We start from the raw sequence: 22,597 nt of genomic DNA on the forward strand, positions 1-22,597 counted from the left end.
TAAGAATTTCTTAGCTTAGAAAAGTAATCCACAAATGAAGCAACAGAATTCCTTAAATTTTTCTCAGTTTCAAATTAACCTCAGGTATCCTTGGCATTTTGGCCACCTGGTGAGTCATAAATTGTCAGTGAGGATTGTCCACAGGTTACTACTAAATTCCAAGTTCTTGACCAACTCATCCCTGAGAAACTGTCAAAACAAGATGAATTAAATCACCAACAATGTCACTAAAAGTCATAGTTCCACATGTTTATGAGCCTAATGCAGGATTTTACTTGCACAGTTGCTTATTAGTCATGATAGAGGCCTGGTAGCCTGGTGGGCTCTGAAATAAAAAATATGCACTTCTACCAGGGTGAGCTGGTGTTGATTTTGGCTTGATATGAGTGAAAAACATGGGGTTTTTTTTTTTGAATGGGAGATTCTCAAGGGTAACTTTGGCCATCTGTGAACAACTCTCTATCCCGACAGGCACAAATCAAAAGCAGACAGCTCCGGATTCTGAGAGAGCCCACGGGGTCCCTGAAGGATTCCTTTTCCCAAACCACCTCATCCCTGAAAGTCTGAAATGTCTGTCTTATTCACCCAATTGGATTAAGACATTGAGTATTCCTATTAAAATGGGAACAATCTGGGAAAAGATGATATATTAAGGCCTTATTGTGGGAACATGGAGGGCAAGGTAGAAGACCACAAGTTTGAAGCTCCTTTATCTGGGTTCGACTCCTAGTTTTCCCCCCTTAGCCATAATGAACTTATATAACTATTCTGAATCTCAGTATTTTTTATTATTCACAAGTGGGTTGTTATATTGGGTGATGATTTAATGAAATAATATAAATGCAGTACCTAGCATTGTGTCAGAGCCAAATTAGGAACTCAAAAAGGAGTAATTATTATTGTTTCCAGTATGGTCATCAACATAGCTCCAATTAGCTCTCTAGACTAGCCAGCCTGTCACCAAGCAATGATGTAAGAGAATGAGACAAAGAGCAAAGGAGCGTTGGTGGGCAGAATAGTGTAAAGGGTCGTCTATACTAAGGATCATGCCAGAGTAGGCAGGCTGGGTCAGAGTATCTTACTTGGGCAGGAGTCTGAATAATCCTGACACCAGGGAATGACCAGTGTTGTAGAAAAGAGGTGTAGCTAAGTGGCAACGTAACAGTGACTTGTTTTAGGAAATAAATAGAATACATTTTTCTCCTTACATAGATGGGTCCTATAACACCAATTCTGCCCTTCTCTGCTTTAGCAGTCCTCATCAGACCATCAGATGTCTGGAGGTACAGTGGCTATTCAACGTGATTGACAGCCAGAGTCTTAGTCAAAGAAGTTGAAGCACAGAGAGATGAGATAATCACACAGGTAGCAAACGGTGGGTTGAGGTCAACCTAATGCAGTTTCCTGGTGCCATGAAGAGCAGGTTTCCTGTGCTAGTTAGCTTTCCATAACTGTAACAAATGCCTCAGATAATCAGCTTATAAAGAGAAAAGGGTTATTTTGGTTCAAAGTTTTGGAAGTTTCTGCCCATGATCAGTTGGCCCTGTTGCTTCTGGGCCTATGGCAAAGCAAAACCTCATGACCAAAATATGTGGTGGAATAAAACCATTCACCTTATGGCCAGAGAGCAAAGACAGAGACCAGGATCCTACAATCCCTTATGAAGACACACCTTTAATGACCTGAAGACCTCCCACTAGGTCCCACCGCTCACCACACCACCTCTCACATCTCCAAGCTGAGGAACAAGCCTCTAACACATAGACCATTGGGCATGCCAGATCCAAAATTATAGCACTTATTCTCAGATTTTTTTGAATCCTGAACTTTCCCTTGTTATAGGTTAAAAAAAAGGATGAACAACAGTGCCAGGAATCCCAAGTTAATGTGAAAGGCAAAAATCACAAATAGTCCAAATTCTCTTGGTGAATTCCTCTCTGGGGCTCCATGGCAGAGATGAAATACTATCTCTGTGAAGTCTAGCATAGCCAATTTTCCCTCCATTTGCACTGTTCAAATGTGTATCTTTTTTAAAAAATATTTTTTTGTTGTCAATGGACCTTTATTTTATTCATTTATATGTGGTCTTGAGAATCGAACCCAGTACCTCACACATGCTAGGCAAGTGCTCTGCCACTGAGCCACAGCATCAGCCCTCAACTATGTATCTTGACACAGCTTTCTGGAGAGTGCCAATTACTAATCCATAGGGAAGAGGCCCTGGCCGAGGAGCAAAGTTGGGCACTGGGATGTGCTTTTGCTAGGGCTTGTTGTAGCAAAAACCAGTTACCTGAAACTTCCCACTAGCTAGAAAATCTGCCCCTCCACACAAATCTTCAATAAACTAATGGAATTTTGCTGGGGAGAAGGAAGTTGTACATTTGAAACTGAAGAAAAATAGGACAATTCTGATGGGTGACCAGGATGTGTATATTTCTCTGGGAAGCTGTTGAAATACCTGGATAATTTTAGGGGCAAGTCTGTAGTTCATGGAGGATGAGATTCATCCTTATTGATCAGCTTCAGGAATGCCAATTTTGTCAAAAAAGAATTCTGAATTAAGATTCCTGGCCAAAGAAAACAGAAACTCTTACCCTGAGAAGATAAAATCCTAAACAACACTCAGTTCATGCTAAATTAAGTATCTCTTTGTGAGAAATCACTGTCACACACTTTGTGAGCAGTTTAAAATTCTTTTGTCATTCCAAGTGATGTCAGAAGTAGACATGCAGATCTTTAAGTGCACAATTCACTGAGTTTTGACAAATGTATACACCTGGGTGACCAACAAAACAAGCAAGTCATTCCCAGTGCCCTAGAATGTTCTCTCAGCCTCTTCCCAGGCAGCCCCCTCTACAACCAAGTGGCCCACTAGCCCCATGTCTATCACCACAGATTAAAATTTTACAGTATGTACTTGTATCTGCCTGGCATCACGCTTTTGAGATTTGGGTACATTATTAACCCTCAGCCTTACACTGTTCTAGAGAATGCTGTCCCCATTTTACAGATGAGGACACTGAGCCTCACAAACCAGAGAGATCTGCAGCAAGGCCATTTAGCTTGAGGGAGGTGGAATTCAAGTCCTGGGTACATCAAGTCTAATCTTAGAGACACTGGTTTTCAAAATCCCCACCCCCTCCTCTCCTCCCATGAATGGAGAAAACAAAATCACTTGAGAATACCAGGGTTCCAGCAAAAAGACCTGTACCGTGGAGATACTTTTAAACACAAAATAGAGCGGTGGGAATAAACTTTTCAAGATTCAAGAGGGGGAAACAAAGTCAAGAGTCATAGCAGACAACTGACTGTTGCGAAATGTTAAAAAGTAATGCCAGATGAAATAAAAGCAAGATAAAAATATTGGTCAGGCTGGTGTTAACAGCAGTGAGATGTTGAGATTGAGGCCCCGGAAGGCTCCTTTGCATGCGTTGCTATTATCTAGCTCAGCTGCCGAAACCCGCTGTGTTAAAGGCGGGAGAGTGGAGCATCCCGTGATAGCACCTGGGTTATTTATCATTAAGTATCACCCTGCTCCACTATATTTTATTATGCTGCCTTTAAAAGGAAGATAATACAAGTATGGTTAATTTGCTTCTCTTCTTTATCTATACAGTGTCATGACCCACCACGGCTTTGTCCCATGAGATCTGTTTTTCAACCCCAAAGAAATCCACAAGAAACTCTCCCTAAAAATTCCATTAATAACCTCTTTCAGCGTGTGTAGGTTGCAGGGTCTGGAACTAAGAATGTTTTAATCTCTTCAGCAAAACAATGTCTCATAATGATGTACAGGACTATTGCTGCACCGATGCAGGATCATACATAATTCAGCACCTTTCACTTTGGCACCACTGTGATATCCTCATTAGCCGTGGCTCACAGTGTCTGTCAGATGGTGTCCATGCGAACGCAGGCATTATATTGTCTTTGAGATGTGCAGCTGCTTCCATGACACTGCCAGTATATAAAAACATGACGCCAGTTTGTTTTATTTAGTGCTAAAACCTTCCAGTTTGTAAAAACAAGGCTGACACAGAGCCTGACATGAGGCAGTGAAAATAATTAGCTCTCATTTTCTCAGCCTCCTATTTCCTTCTCCCTGCTGTGTTCTCTTTCCACTAAACCACCACATGTCAGTCGAAATGGGAGGCAATTAGTGGGCTCATTTCAGTCCCCACAACTGTGCTGAAAAGAAAGTATTTATGATGGCACAATGAACAGCTGAAAGATTAAATAACATTTGCCTTTTGAAAAGAAAATGACTTCTAGCTAAATGGGCAATTTTTGATTATTCTCAAACAAGCTTAGAGTAGTTGGTTTTTAAAATACAAGAAAGGAAAATGAGTCATTTTTAGGTGAAAGAATCAAATAAAACTTGACACAGTAATGCAAATAACTGATGTTTTATTGCAAAATATGTAAATGCGTTATACCCTTAACAATGGCTCGTGTCTAAGGTCAGGGCAGATCGGTGCCAAGTAGACACCAGTGGAGATAAGGTTGTTATGTTGCCTTTTGGGGGGTTGTTATTGGAGTTATGTATGCAAAAGGGGCTTAGGGATGATATTAAAATAAAGTGAAACAAATCAAGTGAGATACTTTCATAGGATGCATTACACACTTGACTATCAAAAATGGTTCAGATGTTAGTTGACATCTTTGGGAAGGGCTGTTTTTTTAAAACTGTATTTGAAATTGGAAGGTACTAGGTATTCATCTTGCAAAAACAAGAATAGTAAGTCTTGCTGTTCATTTGTGAATAACAAAGAATCTACTTGTCTTAGTCTGGGTTTCTTAACTACTATAGAAGGTGACCTGGCTTACCTAAGTGCTGTTTAATTTTTTTTTTAATACTGGGAAATATGCTGCAAATAAGCTTTTACCCAGGACCCTCAAAATGTAAAAAACAGCTGTTCTATCTACTGAGTTCTTTTCCCACCTCCATTACTCTAGGGGTGACGACAAGAAACATGGTTTTTGAAAAAGCCCTGGTCTAGGTAGCAGGCACTGCTTACCAGCTGGGCTATTCTCAGTTCCAATTCAGATGTCTAGGATTGAAATAGTTGTCACACATCCTCGATTTCCCAACATAGTGCTTGTAATTCTACTTCAAATAATCTGTCCCTTTTATAGTCAATTATTCTCAAGACCTAATTTTTGGTTTAGAAAACACAAGTCACTATGAGTACAGAGGTTTTCTCTGCACAACTTATAGTGATCCTCAGAGGCTTTTGAAAACCTACTTCAACACCTGTGCCTGTCATCATGGAGTTATCAATGAGGACATTTTCCTCATTTTTAAAAGTCAGCCACAAATTTAAATTGTTTTATCTCCATAAGTTCTAGTTTTACTTTCCACAAACTCAAATCCCAGTTTTTGATTATTTTTACAATATGGTCAGTATCAAACAAGGTGATAATATGAGACAACAGTGACCCAAGGAGATCTAAGCCAGCAATGGACTCCATAGGAGACCAGAGTTCTCTTTGAGTTAACTACACTTAGTATAGCTGGAAACCAGCAATAATGGGTTTGTATTTTTACTCAAGCCTATGTTTTCTCATCTATGCTACATCACTATTTTCTCAAGCAGATTTGCACATAGTTTTTCCCAACTTCAACTTCAATGACATCAGATTTAAAATCAGCCATGGGAATATTTACACCATGGAAATCTGCAAATGTACAGATCAGGGCCATTTTCTCCAGTCATTAGACATTCCCTGGCATGCTAACTGTACACATGGCTGTCAATCCATCCACAGGCATGTGCTGAGACCTTGCCTAGCTCTGCTCTGGTGCTATAGGCGGCTGTCCAACCCATCTGACAGAGTGCATCACCACACTGTAATTAGAAATCAGCGGTGAGTTATGCAATTGTAAAATTCTGAGCTGCATTGGCTTCTTTGCTGTCAATTAAAACTTGTATTTCTCTTTTCAAAAGACCACTCCACAGAGGTGTGAGTGACATACAAAAAGCAGGTCATATTTAAGGTAAGCAACTTGATCAATGTGGAGATAACATTTGTGAAAGCATCACCACAATCTATGCCATTAACCTCCAAAAGTTTTTCCCGTTCTCTTATTATTATCATTGTTTTTATTTTTGGGATAAGAACACTTAATAATATGTCTTCTCAGCAAAATCTTAAGCATACAATACAGTATCCTTAACTATAGGTGATGTGCTGTATAGCTGGTCCTGGAGACTTAACCATCTTGTATAATCCAAGCTTTGTACTCTTTGACTACTACCTCCTTGTTTCTTCTTCCCTAAAACTTGTGTTTTCTTTCTTTTTCTTCTTTTCCAGCATTGGAGAGTGAACCCAGAGGCACTCTACCACTGAGCCACAGCTCAGCCCTATTTTAAAATTTTGAGATAAGGTCTCACTAAGTTGCTGAGGCTGGCCTCAAACCCTACCACTGTAAGCTTACATACTTAGGCACAAAGATATGTGTCTGTGTACATCTGTCCCCTGCCTCTCTGCATGGCTGATCATGAGACATGAACTTCCTTACACTGATTTTTTAAATAAATACAACATATATCGAAGTGAAGAAAAGCTCTGCTTTAAGCTGTTCTGAAATTTACAAAAGGTATTGGCTTTATACTTCCTTACAAAATCCTTTTCTTTGTGCCCTGTTATTTTATTCATGTTTATCTATCCATTTACAAAAATTACACAATAGGAAAAAAAGCTCTATTTGACAGTTTTTGATATTTATAGTGCTCTGAGAAAGGGCCTGGAGATTCAATTAAGTTTATTAAATGCAACATTTTACAAGCAATCTAATAAAGACCTGAGAGCACAATACAAGTGGGAAGCATTTGTAAAATGCAGCATTTTTAACCTATAGATGAAACGACTGGAGAAGCAGAACTATTGATTGAATTTCTTCTGGTGGCGGATGGGTGGGGAAGGGGCCAGGTGCTAACAATGAGGAGTCTGGATGGAGAAAGAGAGAGAAAGGTAGTAAGGGAAAGTCCTCCAGAGACAACTGTCCATTTTGAGGGGAATCATCATTCTGCTTCGACCTCTTCAAAACATTCCTCTCATTTTCTCTTCTTGGATCTCTTGACCCCTCAAAATACCTCTCAAAAGGAAATCAGAAGCGATAGCCATTTGGAAGGGATGGTTTGATGTCAGCAGCAGACCCCTATTTTAGGGCCCACTGTTGGAGAGTCTTGGGAGAGGCAGGGTGCTGTCTCCTTCCACCCTCCTCTTCTCTGGGTTCAGTTCAGACCCACAGGAACTGGGCTGTGTCAGGTTTCCTTTGTCTCACTGGGGACACGGGGAAATAAGGACTCACCTAGGTCTGACTGTTCAGCACTCACCAGCAATGGAGGTCTCCCGAATAGTTCCTTCCTCTGCTTTTGAATTTTTATGACACAAAGTCTCAAAAAGATCTTGGTGAGAAAACTGCTGGGTGATTTGATAGTTTATCCCTTGGCAATTTGAGAATCAATATTCCTGACTGGCGAGCTGATAAGAGATATAATAATAAACTCTATGCAGCTGAATATTTCAATAAAAAAGGGTGGTTGCTACCCTGGGGAGTGCACAAAGCTGCCTGAAATTCAGAAAGCTGCTTTCCTTTTGTGCCAAGTCAAAGGCTTTAGATTACAAAACACAAGGCGCTTTCCACACAAAACAAAAATTGTGGTAATGTAGTATTATTAACTGACAAAAAAAAATATTGATTACCAATGTACCTACTTTGGGGGATGATGGTACTTTCCAGAAAGAGGTGATAATTACACAGTGGTTAAGCCTGGGAACTGGATCTTTCCCTTACCAGGTGGGGACACTGGGTGAGGAATTTCACGTCTCTGTTTTTCCTCATGAGGAGGCTAATACAGGAATGATGCTCCCCATCATGTTGAGCTCTAATGATGAAAGAATGTTTGCAAAATGCTCACTGCAGTGTCAACCAGAAGTTCAGGTAATAATAATTATCACAGGCATTTCCTGCCCCTCACACGGGAGACATTCAGGCTGAATATGACCCTATTTCTGCCAGACTGATTGCATAACTTCTAGGCTGCCTCAACATACAATATTATTTAAATGAATAAATAACTTTACTCTCTAGAAACAGGTCAATTGAGTAAAACTCATTCTCATTTATTAATTTTTTTTGGCAGTGCTGGGGATGGAACCCAGAATCTCACCCATCCTAGGCAAGTGTGCTACCACTGAGCTACTCCCTAAGCCCCTCACTTATTAATTTAAGTTGCTAGTGAAGTTTTTGTTCAATCATGTATTTTTGCCCCCCGTCAGGTTGTTTCAGAAAAAAAAAGAAGTGAAAAAGGGCATTTGATTGTGAGAGAATGCTTGTAGCATGCTGTTGGAGCCTGGTTGGGTCCTGGTTCCCTAGGGGATACAGCTGTAAAGACTAAGGTCATGGACGAGGTGTCACTGCACTGACCCTTGATATTTGAGAGGGCACAGGGCACTCAAACGCAGAAGGCTTTTCAAGATTCTGTGAATCAGCCTTGTTTTGTGCCATGATCCATTTGGTTGTCAAATGAAGTTAAGAAAAATAATCTAGTTTGAATTTTTAGAAGAAAAGGTTGACAGATCTTACAATGAAAGCATTTCTCCCCTGCATCTATTTGTTTGTGTGTATAATAATCATACTTTCACTGTTTGCTCTTAATAGGCTTAAAGTTGCTAAAACAGCAAACCAATTTTAAGGGGTATTAGCTACCAGTCCTTCTCAAAGGCAAAGGGAAAATGTAGTCACTGTTTGATGATAAGGTCACTGTCAGGCATTATTCCCAAAGGTTCCTATTAGAACACACCTCTCAATTTACTTGTGAAAGAAAAGGTGATATCAAGCAAATGTCTCTGATCTGCAAACTCAGGTTTGGGAAGAACATCCAAAGCTCCAGCCTACTCTCAGTGCTCATCCTAGTCGTAACAGAGTGGGGTGGATGTGAGGCTCTATCTGTTCTGGGGAGATGGGTACATTACTCAGTTAATTGAGGTTTTGAGGAAGTCTTTTACTTTTTCTTCTTCATCTTCTTCTTTGTCTTTTTTCTTTTTCTTTCTTTCTTTTTTTTTTTTTTTTTTGGTGGTGGATCCTAACTTTATAGGTCAAAGAAACAGGATTTCCATATAGGGAGTTAGAATTTCAATTCAAGCACATTTATAAGATAGTATTTTATAATGTGAAGGCACAGGTTGGCATAATTGGGTGGTTGATCTATTCTGGGATTGTTTCATTTCAGTTTGTAGATGGCTTAAATATCTTGGGTCAGGTATGAGAGCTAGCACGTATTTAATACAAAGACAAAAACAAAGTCATACTTTCTGGTCTCCCCTCTGTCCTCACCTCACCCCAGGCTGGCCACACACTTTCTCTTGTTTTTTCTTTCCTAATAAGCGATGACAATACTGTGCCTTGGGCACCTCACATAAATGTTAAGGGGACAAAAGGGACACATTTATAAAATACTTCAGATCTTTATAAAAAAGTGTTCTCCAAGCATAAGCTTTAAACATTATATTCAGGCAATTATTTTGCAGTTTCCCATCAACCTCTTCAAGCTTCGATTCAATAAAAAAGTTTTTCCGGATTGATCTCACCCATGCCAATGGCCAATGACTTCTTTATACATTTATCATCTTGGCATTGCAATTTTCTTTTCCTTTTTCTTTTTTTTTTTTTTGCGGTGCTAGGGACTGAACCCAGGTTTTTGTACTCACTAGGTTATCACTGACCCACACCCCCAGCTCAGCTAGTTTACTTTTGTGTGTGTGTGTGTGTGTGAGTGTGTGTTTGTGGTACTGGGGATTGAACCCATGGCTTTGTGCATGTGAGGCAAGCACTCTAACAATTGAGTTAAATCCCAAGCCCTCAGCTAGTTTACTTTTGATCTGTTGTGTTATAACACCATCTATCCAGTTGCCCATAATAGACACCTTTGGTATCATCCTGGCTCCTCCCTCTCACACCATCTCCACCTAAGTGCACCCTGGGATATACAGCACTTCCATGACACTGCCATAGCCTCGTTGCTTATCACATACCAGTTGCTTTTCTGCATTGCCTACTCATGGATCTTTCTCACTCTGGCCTGGTCCTTCCCAGTTCATCCTCCTCTGTGTTTCTGAGAGATCTTTAAAAGATAAAAATCGGATCCTGTCTACTCTGTTTAAACACTTCAAACTCCTTTAGCTTAGCACCAGAAGATAGTTCTTTTCCACCAGTCCCCCTCTCCAGGCTTAATTCCTATTACACTATTCCCCTGCTCCCTGCCAAGTCTCCTCAGAGGGAGGTGAGTTGAGAGGTCCCATGGAAGGCAGCCCAAGAAGAGTTCCCCACGTTTCCTTGGCTTCATTGCCTGAATGCCTGCACACACTGTTCCTTTGCCTTCAACACCCACTCCCTACTTAGCAAATCTTAATGGTTTTCAAATTTTAGTTGAAGCATCTACTTTTTTTTTTTTTTTTGGTGCCAGGGATTGAACCCAGGGGCACTCAACCTCTGAACCACATCCCCAGCACTTTTTGTATTTTTTGTAGAGACAGGGTCTTGCTCAGTTGCTTAGGGCCTCACTAAGTTGCTGAGGCTGACTTTGAACTCCTGATCCCTCTGCCTCAGATTCCCAAGCCCTAGGGTTACAGGCGTGCCCCACAGTGCCCAGCTAGTTTAAGTACCAATTCTATAAGGAGGACTTTAAGACCCCCCCGACCCCTCTCTCATCTGTACTAGATGTTCATCCTCTTCATGCTCATCGAGTGGCACTGGAAAGCCTCATCCTTTTGCACTATAACCATTCATTGATCTTGCCTGCTTCTCCCAGCAAGCTGTGCACTTCTTGCAAGCGGGGACTATGCTTCTTGACTTTGTATTCTGAACATGTAGCATTCTGAGTCAGGCACATAGTTGGTCCTTAGTAAATGTCTGCTGCATGAATGAATGAAATTATTACTCTGGATGGGTGACCCAGGAACCACAGAACATGGAAAGTTGTGTAACTTTAGGCTTGTGGATCAACCATGACTCAAGAAGCCTATATGATAATGATCAAACATAGACCATTGTATTGGTCTCAAATACCACCTATAGCTTCTGATTTTTACTAAAAATGTATTTTTTAGTTTTCCATGTTAGTAAGTCATTTCTTCATTAACTGAAAATACTTTCTTATTTGAGATCTCTATTGACACATCTCTTTCAAGAAAATTTTTCTCCTTTTTGACTGTATACAAGCCATAAAAAGCCTTAAACAAAGAGAATTCACAAATTTTAAGTGTTATGTACTTGAGGATACCAATAGACGCAAATTGAAATCTGCACTCTGTCTACCATCAGATGGACTTGGGGGTGCAGCTACATAATTTCAGGATAGAAGGGCTGTTTACTGTTGTTGGAGAAAGAGGGACTTTTGCTCTCTGGTCCCCTTTATATGTCTGCTTCTAACTATAAGAATGAATAGACAGTGACCTGTTCACAGAGGGAAGAGAAAATTATTCATATACAAGAAACTTGGATTCAGAGTGGCTCTCCTTCCACCAAGAGTATGGCCAGAAGCATCAGTATCCCTGTAGTGGTGCAGGCAGGACACTCCCTGTCAGGTGTCTAGAAAGGACAGCTTTTGAAGGCCCAGGTGAAACTCAACCCTTACAACAACTTCCAGTCTCTCCCAAGAACCAGTTCCTAGACTGGTGTGGCTTTACTGATGACTACCCTCTGGGCCACTGGGCCAGGGCCAGCCCTCCCATGGCAAATGGTTACAGGTATGAAGACTCGCATTGAGACTTCCCTTGGCTCCTAAAGAGAAAAGGACAAGCCATGCAGTAGCTAAGAGCTTGGGTTCTGGTGACAAAGGCCAGAGTTTGAGTCCTCATTCTGCAAATGTTGTCCACGTACGTACTCCCTGTGCAAGTTTCCACATTTGCAAAGTGGGGGGAAGTAGCATTTACGCTTCAGTTCTGTATGCTTGGTACACGATAAGAGTTCAAGTAATAGAAGTTATCTTGATTATTCGCTTTTCTGGTCATCTGAAATAACACAAAACTATTGAAATTCTAATTCACATGCTACCTAGACAAATCAGTTTTTTTCCAGATTCTAAAAAATGACATAAAGTGAAAAACCTGATTGAATGAGTGTTAACTTAAGGTCCCACCACCCTTTTTGGAGCTGATAGTTTGGGTCTCTCTATTATCTAGAATTACATCCTCAGTGTTGTTTTACTCTCTGTATTATAGAGCTGATTTCCCTCAAGACTCAGAGATCATGAAGCCGTGATACTGAGCAGAATGAATATCACTTTGGTATCCACCACCTTCCCTTCCCTTCCATACTTTGCTGAGAGTCACCTTGAGAGTTTGGTGGCCTCTTGTAGGATTCTTCACTGACTGAGAAAATAAGCCTCCTGGATTGGATTACAGAGGCTGCCAGCAGCCTGTCAGTTCAATTCTATTTTATAAAGTCTATAAGTTACTCAGAATCAAGTTACCAGGTGGCTGGCGGATGGGAGTTACAGGACAGCAAAAGAGTAAATTAGATTGAAATTCACCCAAAAGATCTGAAATATGATTTACCTGTGGGCCAGTTCCTGGTTTCAAGTGAAAACCAAAAACAAGTTCAAGGTTCACTATTTTTTCCTCATTTTCTTCAGGTTCACCTCCTGAATCCTAAAACAGAAAACCAAGTCCCATTTATTCTGTGTAGCTTTTTTACTTTGACTTCTTATATAAAGCAGATGATTTCTTATTGCTAGTTTTTTTTTTTTTTTTCATTCTAATATACTGGAAAAAAATCTACTTTGGTCATTTTGGATTAAGCTACAAGTTACAAGTTACAATCGCTCAAAGCAAGAGAAATGACAGGCTTTTGGGAACTTTACCAAGTGACTTATCTACACACTTCAGATTGAATGTCACCATCTTTTTCACAATATATCTTGCAATTTCATCCTAAAATGCACTTTGTGGAGGTGCATTGTGAGATTTCAACTTGAGAGTTTCAAGACACCCAAGATGTGCACAAGTTATTCCCAAAGAGGAATTCTGCAGTTCCTAGAGTATATATGGATGGAAGACCCAAGAACTTGCATATGGAGAACCATGGTAGTTGCTGAATGAGTAGAGGTCTGTGTATTAATTCAAAGTTTTTGCTGACTTTATAACAAAGTATGCCATATGCTTAGATTATGTTCAGAATAATATGTTAAGTACAATAGTACTTAATGTTTTGTTAATATTTTAACTAGTAGAGAATAAGGATACTCCTAATCCTAGGTTTTGTTTTCTTGCAGACAACTGTGGTCCAAAAGTATTAGATAGAAAATTCCAGAAATTAAAAATTCATAAGTTTAAATATCTTTTATTCGAGCATATTGTTATAATTGTTCTATTTTATTCTTGGTTATTGCTGTTAATTTCCAACGATGCCTAATTCATTTTATAATAGGTAAGTATGTATAGGGGAAAATAGTAGATATAGAGTTTGATACTAACTTCAGGTTCAGGCATCCACAAGGGATATTGGAATGTATTCCTTGTGGATTAGGGGGACTGCTGTATGAATATGTCACTCAAACAATAACCCCTCCCTTAATGTGGTGACAACCCAGAGTTCTAGTGTGTGAATTCCTTTAGTGATTGACCAGTCGCAGGAAGGTCTCCAGAGCAGGTGGGAGGCCAATGTCACCTATAATACTGGCACTTCCATCTTCTAGCCACTCAGATGAGATGTGTTGTTCTTATCATGAATGTTTTGTTAATATTTTAACTGGCATAGAATAAACCATATATGCACACATCCTAGTCTTCAAAGGGCCTTTTGTTGGACAGATATGATTAAATTTAACTTCAAACATCAGTTTCCGACATTGGCAAATTTAGGTGTGGATGTGGCAGGTGCATGTGTCAATAAAAGTTGCACACTTTCAGTAAGAAAAAAAAACTTACCTTAATTAGTGGTGGGAAGTGAAAAAAGTTCAGATAATCATGTGTTAGTTTCTCAATGGCCGACTATAAAAAAAAAATAATGATTTCATTAATGGCTGAATACACCAAGAAAGGATTAAATTATTGGTCCCATATAAAAGCATCCTTTATTTTATAGTTCATAAAATATCTTGGGGATGTAAATATCTATCATTTATGGAGCACATATCTGATTGTCCAACGTAGGGTAGGCAGTTATAATTATTTAAAGGAACAGAAAGACTTTAAAGATGTCAAACTTTAGACTACACATTAAATAAAAACCATTCTTCAAGCACTGGTATTGTGTGACAAATTAATGTCCTAGTGTATAAAGTGCAGTTATCATTCTGTGTCAACTGTAGGGAAAACCAAAAAGTGCAGGAATAGAACACCAGAGGCATTCAGAAAGGCTGCAGCCTCACTACAGGGTTTGGTTGCAAGGACTTTCCTCCGTGCAGGGGTCCAGCACACCCCTGGTGAAACACAAAGAAATCTTAAAAGATAGTAGGTTAGTTTAGAGTATGAGTTTTTGACACTCATTAGAAAATATATACTTTTTCTGTAAACTGATCATGTAGGGGAAAAAGAAGTACCAATCTGAGAAAAACTGGATGCATTTTTTTGTCCTAAAGCAAAATGAAATTGCTGACACTTGACAATGTAATGAACATTTACTGGATGTTCAATCTTCTTCTTTACACCTGGCTCTTCCACATCAAGACTTGCACGCTCAGGGGAGAAGGGAGCCCCAGACAGGCTTAGAGGGAGGGCCAATTGTAGAAAAGGAGAGAGGATGTGCTGCTCCAGTTTCCAGTTTCATCATCTACCCTTGGGCAGAGAGACCCTTCAAGAAGGTATACAGTGAGGATTGTGCCTTCCTTAGTGAAAGAGCAAAAAATGAAGGTCACGATCTCACCACCAGGCCGTGTATACTTGTGTGTATGCATGTGCGCGTGTGCATCTACGTGTATACAATAGATGTTCCTGACAAGTATCAGGAGGGCTCATCTAGCCTGGAGATGCTCACAGGGCCGCGTCCCCAAAGGCCCAGCTTGAAGCATTATTCATTCTAACTGCCTTAAGAGTATGGTAGCTCCCTTGGAACAAGTTTCCACGACCTTTTCCCTTCATTTTTCCCTCTCACAGAAGTGTGTCAGAAATACCCACGTTCCAGATGGGTTTAATGGAGCGCCATCTGTTGGCCAAGGCCCCACCGGGAGCCATTCTAATGCAGCCCAGCTGTGGTGGTGAGGTGGCCTTGCATTCCTGACTGTGGAGAATCACCCCTGTGTACTGTTTTTATATGCATGGGCAGACTCACCTAGGTCCTGAGACAAAGCTGACCACCCAGGGAGACCCTCTGGGTCCTGGGGAGGACACTGCTCTTACCCCACCCCATGTGCTGCTTCCCATGAGGGCATTTTCTCCCTGCATGTTTGGTGGCATCTCTGCAGCATGATTAGACCCTTTTGGTCACTGTTTGTATCTCGCAGCTATTTCAACAGTGGCCTCTGTAACACCATTCTCCCCCATTCCCCACTTCCCAGACACACACCCCTTCTTCTCTCTCCTGCCCAGGCTCATTTGACCCTCCTTGCTACCTGTGGCCTTTATACAGGCCCCTGGTCAATCAGACAGACAGCTGCCCAGATGGAAGGGGTCTAGTCTAGATCAGGGGTGTTAAGTGTAGCTGTGCTTTCCTTCTTTCTTTTAGTATTAAAAAAAAAAAAAAAAAATATATATATATATATATATATATATGTGTGTGTGTGTGTGTGTGTGTGTATTTTAGTTATACACACACATATATATATATATTTTAGTTATACATGGACACAATGTCTTTATTTTGTTTATTTATTCATTTATTAATGAAATTCTTTTTTTTATACCTTTATTTTATTTTTATGTGGTGCTGGGGGTCAAACCCAGTGCCTCATGCATGCTAGGCAAGCGCTGTACCACTGAGCCACAACCCTGGCCCTTGTTTGTTTATTTTTACGTGGTGCTGAGGATCGAACCCACTGCCTCATATGTGAAAGGCAAGCGCTCTGCCACTGAGCCACAACCCCAGCCCCTATTAGTAATTTTTAATGGTGGAAAATTCATGTACCATAAACTTAGCCATTTAAAAATGTGCCCCCGAGTGGCATTTGTACCTTCATGGTGTTGTGCAACCACTCTCTCTAAAACACATTCCAACACATTTCCATCATCCCAAGGGGACTCTGCACCCACTCAGCAGCCACTGCCCATTCCCCCATCACTTCCAGCCCCTGGCAGCCATTCATCTGTTTTCTGTCTGTATGGATACACACAGCCCAGATACTTCACATAATGGAATACAAATGTGACCTTTCGTCCTGGCTTCCTTCACTGAGCATCAGGTTTCAAGGCTCATCCACCTGCAGCAGGACCTGGATTTCGCTGGGCTCCTCCAAGAGCCTGTGAACAGCTCTCTTCCCGGTGCCCCACTCCCTGCTCCTGTTCATAGCCTGCTATCTGACTGTTCCTCTCTAGATTATAACCTCCTCAGTGTTTTTCAAAATCCAGCCTCTCTTTTCTAATCCACTTTAAGACATCCAGAAGTGAAGTTTAAACACATCCATTCTCTCCAGCTCTGTCAAATTCCAGACCTCCGGCCTAAAGTTGGAAGCAGTCCAGAACCTGGCCAGACCTGCCTTAGACTTTGGCCATGATGAGTTCTAGTCCCCGCCCAGGCTCCCACCAGAAAGAGCTGCCCGCTGCCCCTTCTAACACAACCAATCTGCTCTGCTCCTCTCCGTCTCTTCCCTGCCTCTCTTATCTGCTTCCTCTCTTCCTTTTCTACTTCTGTCTATATTCCAAATTCTGTTCTTCCTCCAAGATCCAGCTCAAAGCCCCCACTCTGTGACATTTCCCCTTTCCTCCCCTTTTCTGCTCCTCCCCAGTAATGAATTGCCTCTCTTCTTCCAACTGCTCATAAGAAGTTGCTTGTGCATGTTTTATCTCTCTTCAGGCATATAAATTCCTTAAGGGCAGGATGATTCTCTGACTCTTCACAGGCCAAGTCTTGCAATTAGTAGGCATTCACTGAATTTGTTGAGCAATAAACAGTAAATTTGAACATTACTTGTCTTGATACTAACAACCAGCATGAATGGGCCACTTTGGTTGTTCTCAGCCAAGTCTGGGAATATTTAAATCACTTGCGGTTTGTTGAGGTATCATGGCTTACCATTCCTTTCCCCCTAACTAGTACTTAAGGAATACTGGTCCTTTTTAAAAGACAGCAGAAGGGAAGGGGAGGTAGGAACATCTTATTTGGCATTTGCTACATAGGACAGGGTTTATAAAATTTCTCTTTTGAAACTTTGGAACTTCTCTGTATATTATTGAAATTAATTTTTCGTACTGTAAACATCTAAGCCAGCATAGCTTTTCAGGATGAACTTGGCATACCCAGAGGCCAAGATTAAGTTCTTTGCTAGCCTTTGAGATGTATGTTGATGCATGAGCTTTCTTGCCCATTTTGTGGGAGGGAAATGTCAGAAAGTTCTTGCTTTCTGCCTTATAGATGGTCTCTGGTGGTTTTGTGCCAAGCCATTGTCTGAAGGGTGCCAAGAGACTGTAAGATGTTTCTTACATGGATCTGGGTCCGTGAGATGAAGTGAGTGGGTTTTCTTTGGACTTTGTGGTGATTTCTCTAGAAAAGCCAATATGAGTGGCTCCGGGGTAAAGGGAAGTTAGCTGGCATGTTGACAGATTGTGAAGGTGTGGATTTGGATAGAAAGTTGCTTTTTTTCTACTTTTCCTCCTTTATTTGATTTCTGCCCTTTCTAACCCGTGAATACCCCTCCATCTACCCACATTGCCGGTGAAGGCTCTGGGAAGCAAACTTGATTTTATCCTGGTTAAGATCTCTCTGGAAATTATTCTCTGATCAATAACATTGCTCACAGGTATCTGCAATTCCTATTAGATTTGAGGAACTAAAAAACACAAAACCAAACACACAAAATCCAACCTGATTCCTAAATGGCAAAAAAGCAACAAAAACAAAAATGAAAGTAGAGGTTTAGTTTGAAATTATTCAGGACTGAAGTTTTAGGGGAAACATTAGGAATTCCTGAGTTCAGTGGGGCATTAGAATATACATGTGTTGATGTTTATTCCAGGTGACAATTATGAAGATTACAAAAACAACCACACATTCCCATGACTTCAGGTTACCTCTCTGGCTTAGGTTCCCTCAGGCCATGCACAAGTTCCAGTCCCAGAGGGACTCCTAATGGATATTTGGCTTCCCCAGCATGAAATGGATTAAGTGGCCTCCTGCCAGTGCGGGTGTGGTGCCATACTGCTCGGCTCACAGGTCCTCAAACACACTGAGCTTTCTCCCACACCCAGGCCTTGCCACAGGCAGTGCCTCTCCAGACATCCTGCCCTATCTTTCACCTGGGGAACACCTACTTGTCTTCAGCTGTCAACTCCTTCATCACTTCTTCACAAAAGCCTCCCTCATCCCAACCCACCTCGCCTGTGTGGCATTGCTCAGAAGTCATTTCATTATGATTGCACGAAAACTATTCATCTTCCCCACTAGACTAGGAACTTCCTGAGGGCACAGGAGTGATATTAGGGTACATTCAGGTCACACCTGATGTGTGATGGGTTAACTTGTCTGTCGTGGGATTATGAGGGGGGAGGGGAGAGGGGGAGCAGCTGAATATGGACAGATACAACAAGAAGCATTTCAGCTGTAACTTTAGCATTGACTGTTTCTACCCCCAGCTGCTAACACCACCTGTTGCATGCATAGCAGGTGCTCAGTAAATAATTGTGGATGGGATGTTTTTCCTTGCAAGGTACCTTAAAATGAATGATGTGTCCTTTGGAGACGATGCCCATGTCTTTGAAGTCTTCTTCCTCCAGCAGCAGCAGTCGCTTGCCTGTGATGTTGTTTTCCTTAAACAAACTTGCATAGCCACTCATCTCCACTGAAGAGTCACCTGGGGGAAGAGAGGAGACGGAAGAAGAGGTTAGAATAAGTCATGTCCCCGACAAAGTTAACTCCATGAATAAAAAGGTAACTTATTCCACTTGCCTTTTCTGACGAGCTGCTGAACCCAAAAATACTGTGAAGAGAGGACATACATGGTTTGGAAAATTCACACACAGCATTTTCAACAGGTGAAAATATCTCTAATTCCTGGCTCAGCCACAAAGGTAAGATGGGAGAGTTTCTCTGATTTTAAAATCTCAAGCTTTGAAATTGGAGAGATCCCTCTCTTTGTGGGGCATTTCCTTGGGAGAAATGTTAAAATGTTTTCAAGAGGGTGGTTAAAGTGATTTTTCCACAGATGTGCCCATGGTCTCTGGACTGCCCAGGGGCACTATATTCAGGAGTTGTATGAGTAACAGGGCTCACACAGCAGTGCACAGAGAGATGGACAGAATGAATCCTCTGTCCTAGGCTTGTCTGGTCATGACATAGCCACGTGGCCCTGGACGAGTCAAAGCATGGAACTTCCTGTGTGGAGTGAGGAGGCTAGACCAGTGAACCCTTATCCTTTTATCTCACTTGGCACCTGATCACACTGGCCTCTGACATTACCTTCTATGTGTGAAGGCACATAGAAGGCCAGGTTCAGTCCCTCTGACTTTCTGGGGAGCCCTTGACCCTGAAATTTTATTTAAATGGCCTAGAAACCACTCAAACTCAGAGCAAAGACTAAAAATAACTGTTGTAATCCAAGTGCTTTAACAATTTCTTTTCAAAGCAGAGGGGCCAAGTTTGCAGCTAGGGATAAAGAGATTATGTGCAGGCTTGGGAATAAAGGAGACCCTAAGTCCTCTTTCCGTGGTAAGCAGGGTTGGCAGGAGAGTTAGTGTTACTGGGGCTCAGAACCTGAGAACTGGTGCCAAGTTTCCTCCCCTGCAGGAGCCAGAGACAACCTAATGCTGAAAGTTTTACTTCAGAGGAATACAAAGGGCAGAAAGGGAAATGCCCTGGCCCACAAATCGGGTTGGGCTAGGTGAGTGGAGCTTCTGAAGAGGATCTAGCAGCGAGAGTGTTCCTGGAGGCACTGGGTCTATTCCCTGAGATGGGGTCCAGCCTGTGAAGACTATGCTCCATCTTTATATTTTTCTTCATTTAACGATGCCCTCTAGCTTGTAAAACAGACCTGGACAGTCCCTGAGGGCTCCGATCAGGAATTCTCCTACCTGTTTTGTCACTAAGGAAACAGATATGGAGATAAGTAGGATTGTTCCTCAGGGCTTCTACCTGGAGCGTGGTGCGGAAGACTTCCTTTGGACTTAAATATTCTGCCCGCATCCTCTCAGCATCCTCTCATCCTGGAGCTCCTCTGGCTATGGCTGCAGAGGATGTCTGAGAGCACTGTGTCCATTCCTCCTGGGGAAGGCCAGAGCAAGGATGGCAAATATGAAGCTGTCACTTATGAGCAGGCCTAAGGCGGGAAGGAAACCCAGTGCAGGGGAAATCCCAGCCCAGCACTGCCTTTACTAGATCCTTCTCCACCATGGCTCAAGTCCATATCTGGCATCTTAGGAAGGTTTACAGTCAAAGTTTTTCCAAGAATGTTCATTTGGTTTCCTGGGTCACTGCTTTAATTTTATTATTGGTACTTATTATTATATTCTGGAGTAGTTTCATGACCAATGGGAAGGTGAAGATTTAGAAGATTTGAGGAGATAGTTGCTTGTCTAGGGAGGCCTCATTTTCCATTATTATTGTATCAAAAACAGGGGAAAATGAAATTTGTCAGCTTCTGATAGTTAGATTTTCCTATGGCCCAATTCCCTCTAGTTGCATTTTTAAACTTGTGGATAAATGTGTGAGATACCTGTCCAGGTGCACTGAGGCATTAACAGAAGCAGCTTACCACGTCGTCTTCAGTCCATGCACCAATCTCAAAGGAAGGCAGCAGCTGCGTGGGAAATATGAATGACATGAAAAAAAAAATAATATCCTCGTCTTTTTGGTTTAGCCTCTCATCTTACTTGGTTTCAGTGGCTGCTCTGGCGTGGTTCCTCCTGCAGGTCAGGGTGAATGGAAAGCAATTTCCCTGACCTTACAAGAAAGTTCTCTGTTCTAGGGATTTAGACCCCAGAAGCCAATAATGTGTATCAATCTCTAGTAACAATCTGTTGCATTTTGTGAGCTGTTTAGGGGGGGATTTTCTACAACTTGGTATGTACTTCTCTTGGTCCTTAGCACACTAGGAATGGTTTTATATCCTGTAACAAAGCTTCAGCATTAAGGAATCTCTGACATTTACCAGATACCAAGACTTCCTCAGAATTCTCAGTCAACATGAGGATCAATTTATCAATGAAAATTCCAAAGCAAGCACTTGGTAACCAGATGACTTAGTATGCCTATTCTCACAGGCGGAGGGAGGGGTTTAAGTGTTTAACTGTATCACTTGCATTATATTCTTTAATACCAAATATCAGGATCCAGGGAGGAAGTAAGACATGCAAAACTAGAACTGTTCTAAGAAACCCAGGTGCAGAGTTGCACTAGCATAGACTAAAACACCTCGCTTCCAGGTGCACAAGTACGAATGGAGACTTTCAGCCCACACCATTTTCAGCCCAAAGAGCTTCCTGTTCAGTGTAGGCCTGATGATCACAGTCTAAATAATAAATGCTTACCTAATTAAAAAAAAAAATCTGTGTGTCCTATGGGTTGGATTAGAGCTCAAGCCATAATGCTTGGCTTCTTCACGAGATAACATGTCAAAGTGTCACTCAACCTGTTACAAATCATAATTTTTTTGTGGATGAGTTGAAAAGCAGCAGCTGAATTTGGTTGCTTTTACAATTAATGTTAATGACCAGAGGGTGGATTATTTAATCTTTCTAACCTGCAGGTATTTATTCACATACTCAAGACTGCTAGGAGAGGCACAGCTCCTTCAAGAGCTTATAATAGAACTAAAGGTGAAACAGGTGTGGATGATATGTGGGACAGTCCAAGGCCACCTTCACCATTGTTTATTCAGTACCTAGAATACCATACCATACCTGGTACATTTTTGCTGAACCATTTTGTAGAATGAATAAAATTGAAGGCTGCATGTACTGAAATGCTGAATTCTCTGGTATGGAGTTTAGTGTCTGTGGTGTACAAAGGCCAGTGTATTAGCAAAGGGTTCCATATGTATCATGGGGGAATGGAAGGCACAGGGGCTTGAGCTGGGTGCTGCAGGGCGAAGAGAAGTGATTCCAGATGAGAAGTAACAAGGCAAAACCCTGCGGGGGCCGGGAAGAGGGAAAGAGGGAGGATGGGTGTGGCATGTTTGCCTAAGTGAAGATTCTGGGAGCTCACATTTGGAGGAAAAAGGGGAAGTGCATAAGATGGGAGGGGGTGGCAGCAGCATGCAGAACAGGATTTTTTTTTAATTCTACAGGTTAAAATCAATATAAATATGTAGGTTTGAGTAATATAGACAAGTTGCAAAGACACAAAGCTTACACTTCAATCCAGACTATTCTATGTATACTCAGCTACCCTCCACGTGCTTCGATTACCTCAAGGAGTGTCCCTTCCCTCCTCTGAAACACTGGAGTTATGTAGGAATCATCCAACACACTCACCTGCTGTAACAATGTGGAGAAGAGAAAGACTCAA

The 22,597-nt window shown here is 41.5% G+C and overlaps 1 protein-coding gene across 3 annotated transcripts in view; it reads right to left on the reverse strand.

Moving 5' to 3' along the window:
• Map3k20 (mitogen-activated protein kinase kinase kinase 20) overlaps positions 1-22,597 on the reverse strand; it is a 171,448-nt gene that overhangs the window by 15,976 nt on the left and 132,875 nt on the right. For all 3 annotated transcript variants that reach the window (XM_027946079.2, XM_071619067.1, XM_027946080.3), the window contains exons 12-16: positions 20,844-20,888; positions 19,043-19,073; positions 18,808-18,947; positions 13,936-13,998; positions 12,565-12,657 (exon numbers count right to left, since the gene is read on the reverse strand). In XM_027946079.2, coding sequence (XP_027801880.1) covers positions 12,565-12,657; positions 13,936-13,998; positions 18,808-18,947; positions 19,043-19,073; positions 20,844-20,888 — 372 coding nt within the window. The remainder of the gene's footprint in view (positions 1-12,564; positions 12,658-13,935; positions 13,999-18,807; positions 18,948-19,042; positions 19,074-20,843; positions 20,889-22,597) is intronic.

This window comes from Marmota flaviventris, chromosome 11, assembly GCF_047511675.1.
Source record: "Marmota flaviventris isolate mMarFla1 chromosome 11, mMarFla1.hap1, whole genome shotgun sequence".
Classification (NCBI taxonomy): domain Eukaryota; kingdom Metazoa; phylum Chordata; class Mammalia; order Rodentia; family Sciuridae; genus Marmota; species Marmota flaviventris.